Source organism: Diadema antillarum, unplaced genomic scaffold (genome assembly GCF_040938485.1).
Source record: "Diadema antillarum isolate AM-2024a unplaced genomic scaffold, OU_Dant_1.0 seq00000693_RagTag, whole genome shotgun sequence".
NCBI classification, from domain to species: Eukaryota; Metazoa; Echinodermata; class Echinoidea; order Diadematoida; family Diadematidae; genus Diadema; species Diadema antillarum.
This window is the reverse complement of record NW_027271598.1, coordinates 1,332,390-1,349,798: the sequence shown is the minus strand read 5'-3', so window position 1 is coordinate 1,349,798 and position 17,409 is coordinate 1,332,390. Positions and strand designations below refer to the sequence as shown.

Here is a 17,409-nt window from a genome sequence, read left to right as displayed (position 1 = left end):
CAGAATGTGTTTATAGTACTGGTGGATTAAGGATTCACAGGGTGGGGGGGGGGGGGTCGGCCAAAATTTCTCTTTTCTCATATGTAACAAGCCTTCGGGGCGAAAGGCTGATATTATGGGCTTTCTACACACATTTTTAGATGCTAATTATTGGTTAACATGAGCATGATCATTTATGTTGTGATTAATTTGTTTCCTTATATATGTATGACTTCTATTAGAGACTTAATTGGCTTGGCACTCCTTACATCGACCTATTTTAGACACCCATTTCCCTCTCTCTCTCTCGTGCTTTTTCTCTACTGTCCTGTGAATAGTGTAACTACATGTACATGCAGTACCTCTTCTCTTTTGTATGATATACATCAAGTTTTTATCTGAGCATATGGGTGTTGCAGCACTCTCAAGCTTCATGCATATGCAGCAACATCTTTGTGTGGTCATATACATACATGTAGTTATGCTTGATATATTAATTTGAGAATGTTATTCTTTCTCTTGTATATGTTCCGTCCGCACTCTATAGATGTAAATGTACGATGTAAGATTTGGTGTGCATGTTCGAACTGTGTTCCTCTTTTTGTGAACACACAAGAACTGATATAATAATGAACTTGAATTACACATATTCTTGAATCTTGATTCCATCTCCATTTGCCATTAGATATGTATTGATTTATGGAGCTCTTCCACAATTGTTATCCTTCCCATTGTCATTACTCATCTCTGAATAATTCAAATTTGATATTCTATTGAGGACCTATGTTTCTTCGATTACATAATGTACCTCTTCAATATATTGCTGCAAAAGGCATAATAAAACATGACCATTATTATATATTTAAAATGAAGCTTGAAATTCTGATAGTGTCGATATTCATGTATTTTTAGGAGTTTATCAGTTTCGAAGAGTGCATGCAGGATGAGTTTATGTTTTTATATGATCAGGTGCAGCTATCATAGAATCTGTTGAGCAGGAAAGAGAAAGATGGAAAATGAGGAATTATGAGTGAATTCGCATGCGAGCCAAATGACAATAATGACACTGATAAAAATTGTGTCAAAGTAAATGTCACAAATATGTGGAATAATAAGAAATAAAGAAATTAATATATTATTTCAGAGAAAGAAATAACAGAGTGCATGCATGAGTATGAAAGATGAGTAAATACAAGTAATTATTATTGACTGGCACGTCTTTTTCCCAAGATTTAGCGGTATCCTTCATCTTAGAACAAACATTCATAATTATTATGAAAGAAGTGAACTGAATTTGAATTAAAAATAATGTGAAAAAATGAAAAAGTGAGTTAATTAAGTATAAAAAAAAAACAGTAAAAAGTAAAAAATATGAAACACAGTATACCGAATACATGTATTACCAAATGATAGATGTCCAAATGCAAAAGTGTTAAATAATAATATATCCACAAAAAAAGGGGGGGGCAAAGAAATCTTTGGAACGATCAACCACAGCTATAATAACAATACATGCGTGTACTAAATGAAGATGAAAACAATGACAACACTCTTTTTAGAACAATTAAGAGAAACTGGCTTGTATTATCATCTTAATTATCACTAAATGTATTGTAATCATCACAACAATCATTACATGACAATTAATTTCAATTAATAAGGTTATTGTTGATAAGCAGGTATAGCCCTAATAGTATTTGTATGTAAACACATACGAAAATGAAATAGCGACGGTTCGTAAATACACGCGTATTGCACGTTACCTATTGTACAGGCCCTACAGCGCGGGTCTCACGAACCGGCGTAATACAACTTACGTCGGTTCGTGAGACCCGCGCTTAAGTACATAACCTATGGTGCGCGCAAGAAACGATGGATTTACGAACCGACGCAGTGAGTTTGAAGACAGAAATATCGCAAATTTTTTGAATTCACACTAAAATTACACTATGGATAGGAAGAACAACTTCCACTCTCATCACCCTGTCAAAATTTTCACACACAAGACAGGAAAAGTCATTGAAAACGTTGTCTAAAACTTGTGAGATCTTTAAACGCGATTTTCTCAGAACTGCATTTTCGCTCAAAAACGAAATAGCGTCGGTTCGTGAAAACGCCGACGACATATTATCAATAAATATAATACAGTATAGAAAATCTATGTCATGTAATTATTTACAGAGAAATTTGTCTTACCGCAACATTGAATAAAAACAAATATATATACATATTTTTTGCTGGTCGTATTTGTAACTGACATTTTAACAATAAGTAAATATTTCTTGCAAAAGAAGAGTGATGCTAATTCGTGAAGCATAAACATACAGCCAAATTTCAAAGCCACATCCGCTTATGATAGTTGCCGTCGTAAATGAAGCGACTTACATATCACGAATACAGTGTGCCTTACGCGCATAAGTCTCGAATTTTTTATCTATTACATTGCGATGATTAATATACGTAAATGTATCCAAGATGAATTGAGATGTGTAAACAAGGAATAAGTAAACTGAATCGCTCTAAACAAGACCCTTATAGGGGAAAAATCTACATATTTGACACGGGCCTACATAAACCAGGAGAGCTTAAGTTTGCCATGTAAAAGGTCACACTTGGTAGCACAATACCATAAGTAACATTATAAGTGTCCCTTTAAAACTTCAATAAAGTGACGAGCTGCAGGGTTGCGGCTACCTCCCTCTCGTACCTCGCCTGAAGAAAACGTACGCGGAGTGTCCAAAGAGGTCGAAAACCTCGAAAACGGTAAGAATGCTGCCTCCCAGCCACAATCCAAGGGCGCCACCAATGTCACCTAGAGAATAAGGTCAAAGTGCAAGTTAACTCCGGCACAGCAGGCTAAGCGCAACCAATGTTGCTTATTATGAAACATTATTTCAAATCTGTTACTATCTTTTTCTCTTTGAAAACCTCGAAGAACGCCAAGAAAAAGTGCATTATTCACAGAAAACCTTATCTTTTGAAAAATTGTAATTCTTTGGAATAAGAATGATAGGAATTATCCAGGAATACTGAGTTACAACTCTGTGTGTTCCTGCATTCGTTACAACCCTTGATTCTGTTGACAGCTTTCACCTGTCCTGATGTCGCAGCACTTGGCTTGTTCTGTATGCAGACCTCTCTTCCTTCTTCTCTCCTCTTCCTTTCCTGTCTTTTGTTCTTCGTAGACTTGTATTGTTATCGTCTTCTCTCTTTTCGGTACTGTCTCGCGTCTTATATGTGTGTGGGTAATTGAATGTGTGTACGAGTGTGTTGTCCTTGTCATATTTTCCCGGTACGCGCGGTTCAATGAACAGTGTCTAGGCATTAGCATTGATACTTTATTTTTATTTTCATTCTTTATTTTTCCCGACCTGCGTATCTTAAAATAACTATATGTATATCTTTACAGATGACTTAAATAACTTATATTAGGTACAATAGTTATAAAGAATCTTGAATAATACATAGTTTACTCATTAATTATCTAGTGATCCACGTCCAACAAGCTTTGCTTTTTAGTGGATCACTATTTTCCATAATCGAATTTATTTTCCACATGCCCACGAAGCATATATGCATTGTTCCTCCTAATTACTGTTGTTGTTATATAACTTAACTTGTATACTATATGAATCTTCTGCAAATGTTTGAACAATATCACCTTCATAAACATAAGGATTGAGAAAATGCAACAATATTAGTAGAACACATCAGTGAAAGTTTGAGGAAAATTGGACAATCGATGCAAAAGTTATGAATTTTTTAAATTTTTGTGTTGGAACCGCTGGATGAGGAGACTACTACAGCTTGTGAGTCATATGCGTACAACAGTATAAAGAAAATGTAAAAGAAAATTCAACATATTTTCACTTTTTTCGCATAATAAAAGAGCACTTGACTTGCCTCTTTCTAAAGGCAGGGTGAATAATATTACCCATAACATTTGTCGGTAACGAGTCAGGGGAAAGTGTACTTTTTTCAAAAGATGGAATTTTGTGAAATTCTCTTTATATTTTCCTTATATTGTTGTACGCATGTGACATCGTACACTGCAGTAGTCTTCTCATCCAGCGGTTACTGCACAAAAACTTCAAAAAATCATAACTTTTGAACGGATTGTCCAATTTTTCTCAAACTTTCACTGATGTGTTCTACTAATATTGCTACATTCTCTCAATCCTTATGTTTATGAAGGTGAACTTGTCCTTTAATGACATGTATACTTTGTACTATGCTTTGATTTTCCTTGATTGGAAATAAACTATGATTGAATTGAATTGAATTGAAAGAAACGTTTCTGATGCATTAAACCTTCGGGCTTTCATTTTTTTTTCATATTATAGAAACAAACAGAAAGCATGCTTTTGCTCTCTCTTTGATTAGTTGAGATTTTTGTGAATTAGTGCACCTGTTGACCAATTCAACTCGTTTAATTCTGTGACAGTTGGTGTAGTCTAGAGCGGTGTGGATTATTTTGTGGGTAATTTCTACAAAAAGCAAAACAAACGAGGATATATAAAATCTAGGTCTTACATAGTAAGCTGAAGAAACTGTAGGCGACTTGTTGGGAGATTTTCTGGACGCTCATATCTCGAAAGTAGATGCTTACCACGATGATGTTTTCTCTGTAAACATGGGAATATATTAAAAATCAGTGTCCACAATGGAAAACAAAAACCTCTCTCAGTGATATGTGATATATATATATATATATATATATATATATATATAAAATATGGCTTCTGACCACACGAGCACTGAAAATCAAGGGTTTAGGGGACGAACATTGTACTAGGGCTTTTTATATAGCTCAGTTGGTAGAGCACCGGTCTAGCATTCTGGAGGTCTCGGGTTTAAATCCCACTTTCTTTGCTCAAAGTTGTCACTAATCATTATCCCTTTGTTTGATTTCATTATAAATGTATGTATACATCTCTCTCTCTCTCTCTCTCTCTCTCTCTATATATATATATATATATATATATATATATATATATATATGTATATATATATATATATATAGTTGTATATATATATATATATATATATATATATATATACATATATCACGGGTGGCGCTAAGAATAACAGCAAGAATAAAGAAAAAAATCCTATTAGATAATCTCGCCTAGCCATAACGTTAGAGGTATATTCAGTCAAAAATCAATAAGATACACAGTTAGTAGTAGAGTATATGAGTAGAAATAGTAAAAAATAGTGGTAGATGGAAATAAATGCCACTCTTTGTGATTACCATGATGATGAGAGTGATGTATTGGTAATGATATATTCGTGATAGTTTTCCGATTTCAGCCTTTATGAAATCAGCCTTAACTGTGCATTCCAAAATAATGATTGCATATTGATACAATAAAAATCTGAGAAAATCTGAGAATAAAAATGCACATATTCAGCTATCTGATAAAGCATATATATAGAATCAAGGCATTATAAGCCATAATCTATAGCTATCATATTACTTTAAGCTTTTAAATCATTTCTAACTGAGATATGTATTGTCCTTCCTTTAAAGAATGTCCGGTTTCCTTGCGCATCGTGAAATTTCAGCATCATTAACTCTGTTTTGCTCCGTAGGCATACGTTTTGTTCAAACTTTGAGAGACCAAAATCATGATATGATGATCATGACTGCATGATCGGGAATTCAATTGTTGAATAGAATGTAGTGAAGAGAGCATCTATTCAAGAGTTCGCCTAATACGTTGTACTCCTTGAAGTCGTTATATGCAGGATCTAATTGGCACGGCGCTTTCGCTCTTCAATCCTTTTGAAATGTGGTCATTAAACCATTTACCTAACAGGAACTGGGTTTGCAATGTATCTAAATCTGCTTGGGAAAATAATAATATGTCTGAGATGGAACGGGTAACAAGGGAGGGATCGGTGGGCACTCACTGAAATAGGGAAGAGTCATCACCATACTCTAATTCGAGTACGGACGCATGATAGTTGGAAGGGTACATGGCGGATGAGAGAAACGTATCGTAGTTTCGGCTTGCACAAGGTACTGGACAATCACATTTGATGTCCAGGATAAAGACGTCTGTAAAGCAATAGACACCATTAAGCAGAAAAGTCAATTTTCGTTGGTCACACCTTAGTAGTTAGCAGTTGGACATCGATTTCAGAATGTAGCATCATGATTGATTTGTTGTTGTTGTTGTTGTTTTGGGTTAAATTTCTCTTTATATTTTCCCAGAATAGCAACAAATAATGAATACTTAGTATGCAATCAAAGGAAATTCGTAACATTAGAAAACATGGTGACCACTGTGACTGATATCATTATGCCTCATATTAGATAACACAAATGCAATATCGCATGCCACAAGGGGCTTAAAACACTTAAGGAATTGAAACCTAAATCATAAGCAGAATTGTCTTGGATGGCGATCGATCTCAAAAACATGTTGATATGCAAAGAGATTTTTTATTTTCAATTCTGTACCATGAATAATTATTTTCTGAAGGTATTGTGTGTGTGTGTGTGTGTGTGTGTATTATGCAGGTGAGTTTCTGCACGTGGTTGACATGAATTAACTTCCATGTGAGAATGCCCGCAATGTGTCCATAATTATGTGTCAGGACCAGATGATATAAAAATGTAAATGTGTATATTGTGAAATTTGAGCCCATGTGTGGCTGTGTTCGAATATAACCCAAGTGTGGGTGTATTAGTGGAGATGCAGGGCACTTGATCATGGGGCACCAAGTGTCGCACAAGTGATTACGTCACGAAATCAACATCCCTTATTCATTCGGTCTGGAAATCAATCTCATTCTTTACGAAATCTACGTGTACTCGAGACTGGGAAAAACGATAGCGCTGTATTTATCGGTATACGTCAGAGCTAAGGTAATGTATCGCTTGTTTTAATTCACGCACAAATCTATTTGTAGTATTTTATTTGATGGTGAAATTATTTGCAGACATCATTTTGTGATGAAAGGACTTGCAAAAGTTAATTTCATGACGATTTTTTATTATGATTTTGTTTTTGCAGTAGCACATTTCGTGATGCAATGAAATGCAGAAATTTATTTCATGACGAAATGAATGACAAGATTTGTTTTCCTGACCAAATTATTATTAGTATTTCATTTTCTGAAAAATGACTTGCAGTAGTTAATTTCGTGACGAACTGAAATACAGATATTGATTTCATGACAAAATCATTTACAGCGGTTGACTTCGTGACAGAATCACTTATGCGACAGTAGCGATTTCGTGACGGAATTATCGGTGCTACGCTTGGCGCTCCATACTCGAGAGTATTAACAGGGTGCAGCATGTACGCACGACATTGCCTCCATCAACGTCCCGTTATTAAACCTGAGCATCATTTTTGCTGAGTTCGGGGTGGGATGGAGGGGGGGGGGGGGTAATCATTGACCCTAAGCCCCCCCCCCACCCCCATCCTTAACATGTTCCGCGACCCCTGGGGTGTCAAAGATGCCAAAATCCCGAAACAGTTACAAATACACGCTACCTGAAGCTTTTTCATTCAATCAGAGAAATGTTTTTTTTTCATTGCTGTGATCATACAAATATGAAAAGATTAAATTGGCAGTAGTGATAATGAGTACCGTATTAATAAGAATAGTTATGTAATGCCTTCTGGTGGAACATTGTCAACGTTAAAGAGGCAACCCTGGATAAAGAAGTATCTATTATTAGTAGTAGCAGCAGTATCACTAATTTTCCTACAATTATTATCATTATTATTGTTATCAGTGTTACCACTAATACAGTGTATTATTATCATGACCATAATTATTATTGTTATTATCATTATCACATTATTATTATTATCATCATCATGAGGCCTCCATCAATTTCAAGCTTAATCGCTTACGATGGTGGTCTCCTGCATTCAATGGTCGCTGTTATTTACTGAAAAATACTGTATATCTTATTCTATGTTTTTGTGTATGTACACTGCTCAATGAAATCACCTATGTGTATCTATTTGTTTACTGTTATCGATTCATTTCACTGCTCTTGCTATTCTTTGTCTTTGTACTTATCGAAATTTGTATACAAATTGTACCTGATTGAATGCAGAAATAAAAACAAATCAAATCAATCATTATCATTTATCAGTAATAGTTATGATATATAGTAATAATAATAATAATAATAATTATTATTATTATTATTAGTATTATTATTATTATTAATATTATTATTATTATTATCGTCATCATTATCATCTCCATTATCAGGCGCCATATACCACAAATATTCATTTTATAGCTTCATGACATTACAAGACGAATTCTACTTCATTATCTTTCGAGAGCACCCGACAAATTGTTTAATCAGGATGAGCATACCCATCCATTAAAATTTAAAAAAAAAAAGAAAGACGACCGCATTTATACTTACAATAATTAGGTAGTATGCAGGTGAAGTATGCCCAGGCCGTACATTCCCGTGCATCACCTGAAAAATATTTAGCAACCAGTAAAAATGATAGTCCCTTCAAAATGTTTTTCAAGTGATTGGAAAAGAAACTAAGGATAATGATGATGATAGTTAAGATGATTACAGGAGAGATAATGGCAACGATGTGGCTCATAATGACAATTGTAAGTTAGTATCGGAATTGACAGCCACGATAACTAATTGATGAAAACACGTTTTGACTCGTATCTCTAACTGTCCTTTTATCAATAGTTCCGTTCAGACGACAAGCCCTAACCTCGAGGTTAGGAAACTTCGAGGTTAAACTCTTGCCCCCTACATGCCCTAATTTCGACCTACGTCCACTAGACGAAGCTTAACCTCGAGGTTAAACTCCTGCCCCTTTGAGTTCGTTGATTTTTGTGTCCACACGGTCCTTAACTACGAATGGGGACCCCATGGCTCGTTGTTAGAGCGCTAACCCTCAGATATCTCGTGGCTCTTCTATAAAATCGAGCTAACCCCGAGGTTAGCTAACTACGAGTGTGTCTACACGGTCCCTAACTACGAGCTTAACCTCAATGTTTCCTAAGCTCGAGGTTAAGGCTTGTCGTCTGAACGTAACGAAATCAAATGTCGGGAAGAGTGGAATTAAACGTCGACAACAGAATGGAACTGAGTTTATTTACCCGGCATTGCGAGAAATTTGCATCCGCAAGTATCCACGAAGAAGTCAGTCTGACACTCCGCCTTGCATTCCATGTGGCCATAATAATCAAAGTATCTTAGCGTCTTGTTCTTGCACTGCCCGTGAGGTTGTTCAAGATTTGTCACCTAGACAGAAACAAAGTTCGCCATTACATAAATTGCTTTTACCTTCAGTTTTACTTCTGTTTAGAATCAGTACACTTTAGTTTCTGCTCGCGTTTGAGGTTTTCGTACATACTTTCCTGTTCCCCGACTCACTGCATTATAAACACTTCAAATACCAACGGATAGTACATGACGTTAGTCATTCGGGCTGGGAAACCGCTGGGCTGCCACCCCGCCCACATACACACACTTTTGGTTCTTAGAATTAAAACAGCAACAACAACAACAACAACAACAACAACAAAACACACACACACACACACACACACACACGAAACTTTCAAACGTTCCGTGCATCCTGAATCGTAAAGCGTATTCTTTTCCTCTCCTTTCTTCCTTCTTCGTCTTCCACTCATTTTTCTGTATGTCTGGACTGTCTCTCCCCCTTTTTTTTCTCTTCGATTTCTTTCCAGCAGTTGCCAAGTCATAGCCACGTCAAAACTCGAACTCGGCTTGGTTCAAATAGGTCAAATGACAGTGACCTATAAACCTGCTTTGCTATCGCCTCGTATGTACAGATAATCTAAAATATCGTTCATTCGTCATCCTGGAATGGCACTAAGGATCGCTTTAACTCGTTGAAAATTGAGTCATATCAAATCAAATCAAATCAAATCAAATCAAGGGATGGTTTTTACGTGACATGTGAAATACACGATATCATTAGTTGTGCATCAAATCAAAACAAAATAAAAAAAAGGAGAGTGATGACGGAAGTAATTACCTCTTGCATGTCCATTCCCACGAGTGTATGTGTGCCAGGGTGTACGGCGAATCCTGTCTCTTCCATGAGGGGGAAGGTCCCTCTGTCGTACACAGCAACATGGAAACCAGCCGTGTTGCGATAATTCGGCTCCAAAAAATACTCGTACTGCTCCACGCTCATGGCAATTTCCAGACCGTAGTTTTTACCTGGGATCAATAATAATTATATTATGATCCGAAATACGATCCATTGATCACGTGGACAAGACACTGACACAAGACAAGACACAAGAAAATGTTAAATATAACAATAACGATGATAAATTCATTTAATGTATATATATATATATATATATATATATATACATATATATATATATATCTTATATATATATATTATATATATATACATTTATTTATTTGTTTATTCATTTATTTATTCATTCATTCATATAATTGTATAATATTAACACAGCTTCTACAGCTTCGATTGAAGAGTGGAAAATCGTTGATTAAAGCCTAGTACATGTATTTGATTTTAACCTTTCGCTGAAAAAGTTGAAATAAGGTAGTAAAAACAAAACAAATGAATGAACATATAAAATCACATATAATCGTCTTTCACATCAATCATTGAGATAAAATTGATTTTACCAGCAGCTCTGACGGTGAATCCCGGCGAACCATCAGCATCGTTGAACACAAAACAGGTTCCCCAATCAAAGAGTTTCCTCGTGATATTTTGAATAGGAAGAACTACCTGATTCATGCTCACTCTTTGTAAATATGAGAGGAAAGAAACGGATAACCAATTATGACATTATACAGAGTGAGTCACACACACACACACACAAATATGTCCCATCAATTTGAAATTGCTTTGTCCGAGGTATGAGCATTTAGTGAAGGGTTTCACGATATATCTTGGTAGAGTTATTTTCATTGCATGTCAAAAGTAAAATTTAGTGATCTGTTTTATGTACTGTTTATTAAATGAATATAAAGTTTTAAGATTTCATGACCTTCTTACTTCTGGTACGATTTTGATGAAACTTGTACAAATATTCAAATTACATTAAAATTGTCAAATCAGAGTTAAACATTGTGTGGAATATTAACACAGTGTAAAACATGGTACAATCTATCCTTTTCCCTTCCATTGATAGATTGGTCACGTGACTTGATACTTGACAAGATAATCCCTCTAGCAGCTACATGAAGTTACACTTGGTCTGGGATAAACTACATGACTTGTGTCGCGGGGAGGTGCGACAGTGATGATCTATTTTTACATTAAAAGAGTGTGTGCTGTACAAGTAAAATATGGATCTTTCTTTACGGAATATTAAGAGATCCACAGGAGAAAATAGCAATGTTGTAAGAGTGAGGAGAGCAGCCTCTCTGAATGTTGTCACTGTCAGAGTTGGTAAGTTGACTTAGGTAGGCAGTTCCAGATCCAATTTGTGCTTGAACGCATCAGTGGATGTGTTAGGCATAATAAACTTCAGGTCATGATCCTACCTTGCAGGGCAAGTTGCTGGGTTAACTGCTGAAGACATTGCTAGGCTTACCAGTTCGCAGTGGATTTTGTATTCTCTTTCAAAGTGATAATCTGTCCAGGAGTGGTGTTAAACGTGTTCCATCCGTGTGTCGACACCAAATGGGTAGATGACATATTATGCCATCTATATAGTCACAAGCAACAAACCGAACCGCTGTCTACTGCGGTTGCTCGAGGCTGTTAATGGACGTCAAGGTGTTAGGGTTGCACACCTCAAAGGCATACCCCAGTTTAGGCCTAACCGATGTGGTGTGAGTTCCGGACGTCACTTCCTTCGAATATGATGGCAGTATTCAGCATACGGCAGTGTGTACTCCAAGCGGAAGTCAGGTGTTACAGTTACACCAAGGTACTCCACAAGTCTTGGAAGTACATCCTTCAAAGGTCGGATAATGTAGATTTCAGGATTGCTTATGTGACGATTTAGATTCTTCGCTATGATATATCCATTTCATATTCGTTTCATCATTTTGGCAGCCCTTCAGCCAGTATATCATGACAAAAAGGATCCCATATATCAAGTTGTCAGTGTCTAGCAAGCCCTCTTTCTGGAAGACTAAAATTAAATTCAAAGGATATCAAAACAAAATCACAAACTTACCGGTAAACAGAAGTCTCGACTTCGTGGCCGTAGTCGTTGTAGAGATCAGTCAGGTTGACCGACGTCAAGTAGGAGTAATAGCTGGACATGTTGAAGGTGGGACCGAAGTACATGTCGTTAAAGAATATGTCCAGATCTGTTCCATTAATCTGTGAAAACCTATAGTTTGTGAGATAAAAATGGTTGTACGTCATTGCAAATTGTTCATTTACAATTGTAAAATATACGGCTCCCTAAAGCAAGTTAGACGTGAGAAAACGTCTATGATATATAGAGACTAGCATTGATGTATGTACTCGTAGGGAAGATTTGATACGTTTCTGTGTGAGGGCCGCGTAACGTTGTATTTTTTTTTCTTTTTTTTTTTAAGAAGAAGGGGAGGCTGAGGACGAGGGGACATCAAGTGTCAAGTATTACCGCCTCCCCTCCCTGCCCCTCCCCCTGAAAGAATCTTCGGAATTTTCATGTCATGGCTTTTGTTGTGAAATTAACATTACATCTTTTCTGTGTGTTTTTTTTTCTTCTTTAATGCCAAAAGTAAAAGCCTACATAAAGTTAAGTTAGGCCAAACGTTGCAGTCATTATCAAGATTTCTCTCAAAATGAGTAGTATAGTGGAGTGAAGTTTATCGTCCCATTATCTATACTTAAACGCATTTGAAATGGAACCTATAGAATTTAGGCCTATTTTTTTTGGGGGGGGGGGAGAAAATCTATTATTGAAGGTATCCTTGTTGAAATATGGGAGGTGGCTGGGAAAGAGCAGTAACAACTGCGCGTCCGACTCCATATACAGTCCTTTTTGATTAAGTGGGCCTACATGATAGCTGTGATACCGAAAGGTAGTAAATGTTGTGTTTCTTTGTACAGAGGTATTTTCAAAGATATTCTGATATCGTCGATCAAAATATGTCCATACACTCGTACAGATTTGTTAAATATCTAAGGGAAACGATGTCATTCATGTAGAGATCTCAATACAATCGCACTTTAAATATATAAACAAATTCATGATTGTTACGGTCACCTGAAGGCGTTACAATTGCAGAAGGCCACTGTAGGAAATGCGAGCTCATCCACGTACTCGACAGAGACGTCGACATTCTTTGGGTACGTGGAGTAATATATACACCTGTCGGTGATTTGGTAGCAGAGAACACCAAATCCGGCGGAAACAAGAAGCAGCCAAAACATCCTACCAAGATAAGAAGAAAAGAAAAATATGATTTGTAAACATTCTATCTTATTAAAACCCGATATGCAAGTAAGTAATCAGATACATAAATCAATAATGCGATTTCTGAGAAAAGATCCACTTATAAAATCCATCAAGAACTATACCTCGTACCTTCATCCAAGTGGTAGCCGTAATGTAGATATTTCTTAACGTTCTTCTGTATCTTTAAAACGTTTTGAAGAAAAAAAAATCTATGGAATAAGGCATCTGAACTCGGATTTGCCTGACTGGCCTACTGCTATGTTTTCGATAGGACTCCTTAAGACGATAATGAACAGAACTTCAGCAGCCTCAACACATATCATACGTATAAATGTTTATTTTGATAAACATATCCGTCAGGTGTCCGTAGACACACACCTACAGATTATAAACACGTTATGACGCAAAATTAGGTTTTAAATACGATGCTTCTGTCATTCATTCGTTCATTCATTCATTCATTTTTTCATCTCCAACAGAACTTGAAAATACATTTTTTCCTCACACAAAACATAAGTACATATATGTGTCATAAATACATATATGTGTCAATATGTGTCATTAGACGCCATCTCCGAATGTTTCCCACTTGCAAGAAGGTAAAATACTAACGTGACATTCAATATCTTCTGAATTCTCTTGACGAAGACCCTCATTAGTTTTGCTTCCATCGTTCATTGTGCGGATGCTAATGTTGTCAATAATCACTTCTGTTGAATGGAAGGGAACAGGTCGTTGTACTTTTCACCGGCTGGGAAGCAGAATGAATGGCTTGTTTTGTTTTGTTTTGTTTTGTTTTAGGTTTGTTTGTTTTTTTGGCATGAATGGCATTATAGTTGTGTTTTTAATTTTACCTTGCACCTCACTTCACAAAATACATAAATGATGTTGTGATAATTGAGAACTATCATGAAACGCATTAATTGCTTGTGAAAAAAGTCTTATTTGTAGTTATGTGGCGTGTACGATGTGTGATTGTGTGTTTGTTTGTTTATTTGTTTGTTTTTGGAATAGATATGGACATAATAATCACGGTGTGTAATGTGATCCCTACCTCCTCCATCTGACTTCAGCTGGGTTAAAGGCGTACTTAATACCAGCCAGACCGATACCATTGGGGACTGACTTGTAGAAGATGGCGAGCCAGGACATTTTATCGCGATAGGTGGTGTTATAGGCGGGAGGCTTGCTCTTGTGCAGGGCCGCCTTGTCCGTCGACGCGCTCACGGTGGCCAACGCCATACTTGTCTTGGGAAGGTCGTCTGTCTTCGTCGCGTCGAGGGGTTCAACGACGATCTTATTGACCGGCATGATGGAGTTCGATCTCAGGGCGATGTCCGCTGCAAAATGTTCATAATTTGACACAAACCAATGTTCTAGGTTCACAGCACAACAAAAATTCACTGAAAGGAATGAAAATACCCTATACATTCAAGCATCTGCATGAAATAAGGAAATAAAAGGAAACAGAAGTAAAATCTCACAGTTCAATCAAGCATAGTATATTTTTATGTGCAACATCAAGAAAGCATTTGGTCGTGAACAAGATCCAACATCGATGATTCTCTATAGAATTCGTCCTCATAGTGACCGCTCCTCCTCCCCCACTACCACCATCTCCATCATCGTATTATTCTACAAATCGGAGAGATTCTTCACTTGTACAAATGTCGTCTTTCTCCACTTTGACATCCTTCCCAAACCTCAATCTTTGTACGGGGCTATCCCATTTTGAGACAATTCCAAATAATACGCTGAGGCGTTTGACAGGCATGGCAGTATAGGATGTGTGCATGGTACCTTCAACCTCTTACATTAGAGCGAGAGTGAGACCATAACAGCAGACCACTTGTATTAATGTACTAAATAAAAAGATAAACGATTTCTGAGTTTACTCCACATGAACGTAATCATATCAAACTGCTATCAAACAAAATGGTGACAAATGATTTTTTTTTTTTTTGCTGTAACTTATATTTCGACTGCCATGATGAGGGAATTGTGAGGTGAGCGACACCCAGGGTTTCTCGCAATATGAAGACATCCAACTGTTCCTCACAACTCTTATTGCTTTCGCCCTAGACCAACACCAACATACACGAAGGCAAACTTGGATGTCTTCCCTTAACAGAACATAACCAGGGAGCGTGCCCAAGATTATGTATGTTTATTCACAAGAATAAACATACATACCCACACACGTGCGCGCGCGCGCACACACACATACACACGCACACAATAACAAATTACACAAACTAATGACTGTATAACTCGAATAAAATGATCACAGGCTGATGATTCCAGGTTGAGTGAAGTATGACAGGTATGACACCTTTTATCAGTACCATTTTGTTTTACTTAAACAAGAGGTTTCTCATTATCTCACAAAAATAAGTTGGAAACCTGAAGCCCCATCTCAACCAAAATTATGCCCTCCCTTTAACTTTGCACAGTGCAAGTGCAAGAGAAGTCTTCTTTTGTCTATAAAGAACTGTTAGTAGATAATATGTTCATGAGGGGTATATTACATAGTTTACTTTTATTCTGATGCTTTTTAAGTCTAAAATATTTGGTTCCTCACAAGACAATGGTAACATTGTCACCTTAAGTTCCCTGCCTATACATGTACTTTCAGAAAAGTATATTAAATCTTCTTCTCTCTATTCACACAAGTAGTGACTGAATTGTTCGTTAAATATCTTTGCTTTATTGGTTGGGATCGATGTGGGCCTATTTTGCTGTAAAGGTCTTTCTTATATCTCGGCAATAGAATACGCTGCACATCATTACCATCATGCAGGACACTTTTCCCAGTTCCTTTGTTGTTTATTCATCTCAATGGGCATACGGTTATGGAAATGATTAAATACTTCAGTCGGAAAGTGTCGTGCTACGTGACTCAATTATAGGGTGTGAGTTTGTAAATGACATCTAAGAGAATACGTTGACAAGGCGATATCATCTCTCCCTCCTCGTCTCTCTCTCTCTCTCTCTCTCTCTCTCTCTCTCTCTCTATCTGTCTCTCTGTCGCTGGTTGCATGTAGCTAATTACCAATCGTCGAACAAAGTGGTCATAAGCTGTATATTAAAAAGGTGACCGCTTTAACGCGAGTGGTCGCTTAATGCATTGTGCTGGTGGAAGCATTCTCCTGTGTGCTATGTAATTTTAGTAAGTTTAAATATTGCTCTTTTGTTCCTTCCTATTGTACGTACCTTATTGATAGGCCTGTTTCACGGAAGGCGGTGAATTACAATGATGTTAACAATAGAGTATTAACGCAGAAATCAATACGTCGTAACTCCAACGCAGAGCAGTAGCTGCATTAAAAAAAAATGTCTTTCTTGGTTTTGTTTTCGTTGTCACTATGATTCACTCCGATGCAATGAGTGACCGTAAATGAATCGATTTTTTTAGTTTATTTTGCTGAACCGCAAAGAAAAAAAATATTATGCAAGAAACCAAGGGGCGCCATTTTCATCAAAAACAAACAAACAAACGAACGAACAAACAAACAAACATTTCGTGGCAATACGTGGCTATCTTTCAAAGGGTAGACAACAATTCGTAGCTTGAATGATCATGGCCAATAAACGCATGACAACTGCATGATAACAAAGCCTGATGACACTGTTCCTATCAATAGAATAGGTGCTGGTCGTTATTCCGAAGGTTCGTTATTCCGAAGGCTCGTTATTCCGAAGGTTCGTTAATCAGAAAATGAAATAGGGTTCGCTATTCCGAAGGCTCGTTTATCCGAAAATGAAAGAGGGTTCGTTATTCCGAAGGTTCGATAATCCGAAAATAAATTAGGGTTCGTTATTCCAAAGATTCGTTAATCCGAAATGATATAGGGCCGTAACGAACCTTCGATATAAAGAACTTTGTTTCATTTTTGGATTAATGAACCTTCGGAATAACAAACTTCATCACATTTTCGGATTAACGAACCTTTGGAATAACGAATCTTCGGAACAACGAACCTTCGGAATAACGAATCTTCGGACTAAGGAATCTTCGGAATAACGAGCCTTCGAAATAACGAG

The 17,409-nt window shown here is 36.8% G+C and overlaps 1 protein-coding gene across 1 annotated transcript; it reads right to left on the bottom strand.

Moving 5' to 3' along the window:
* Nucleotides 1–2,669: 2,669 nt before the first annotated feature.
* Nucleotides 2,670–14,676, bottom strand: LOC139737446 (acid-sensing ion channel 1C-like). Its single transcript, XM_071648122.1, has 7 exons — nt 14,420–14,676; nt 13,174–13,341; nt 12,148–12,306; nt 10,640–10,761; nt 10,005–10,192; nt 9,097–9,241; nt 2,670–2,791 (listed from the first exon to the last, which is right to left on the bottom strand). The coding sequence occupies exons 1-7, from the start codon at nt 14,674–14,676 to the stop codon at nt 2,670–2,672; spliced, it is 1,161 nt and encodes a 386-aa protein (XP_071504223.1).
* Between the last annotated feature and the right edge of the window lie 2,733 nt (nt 14,677–17,409).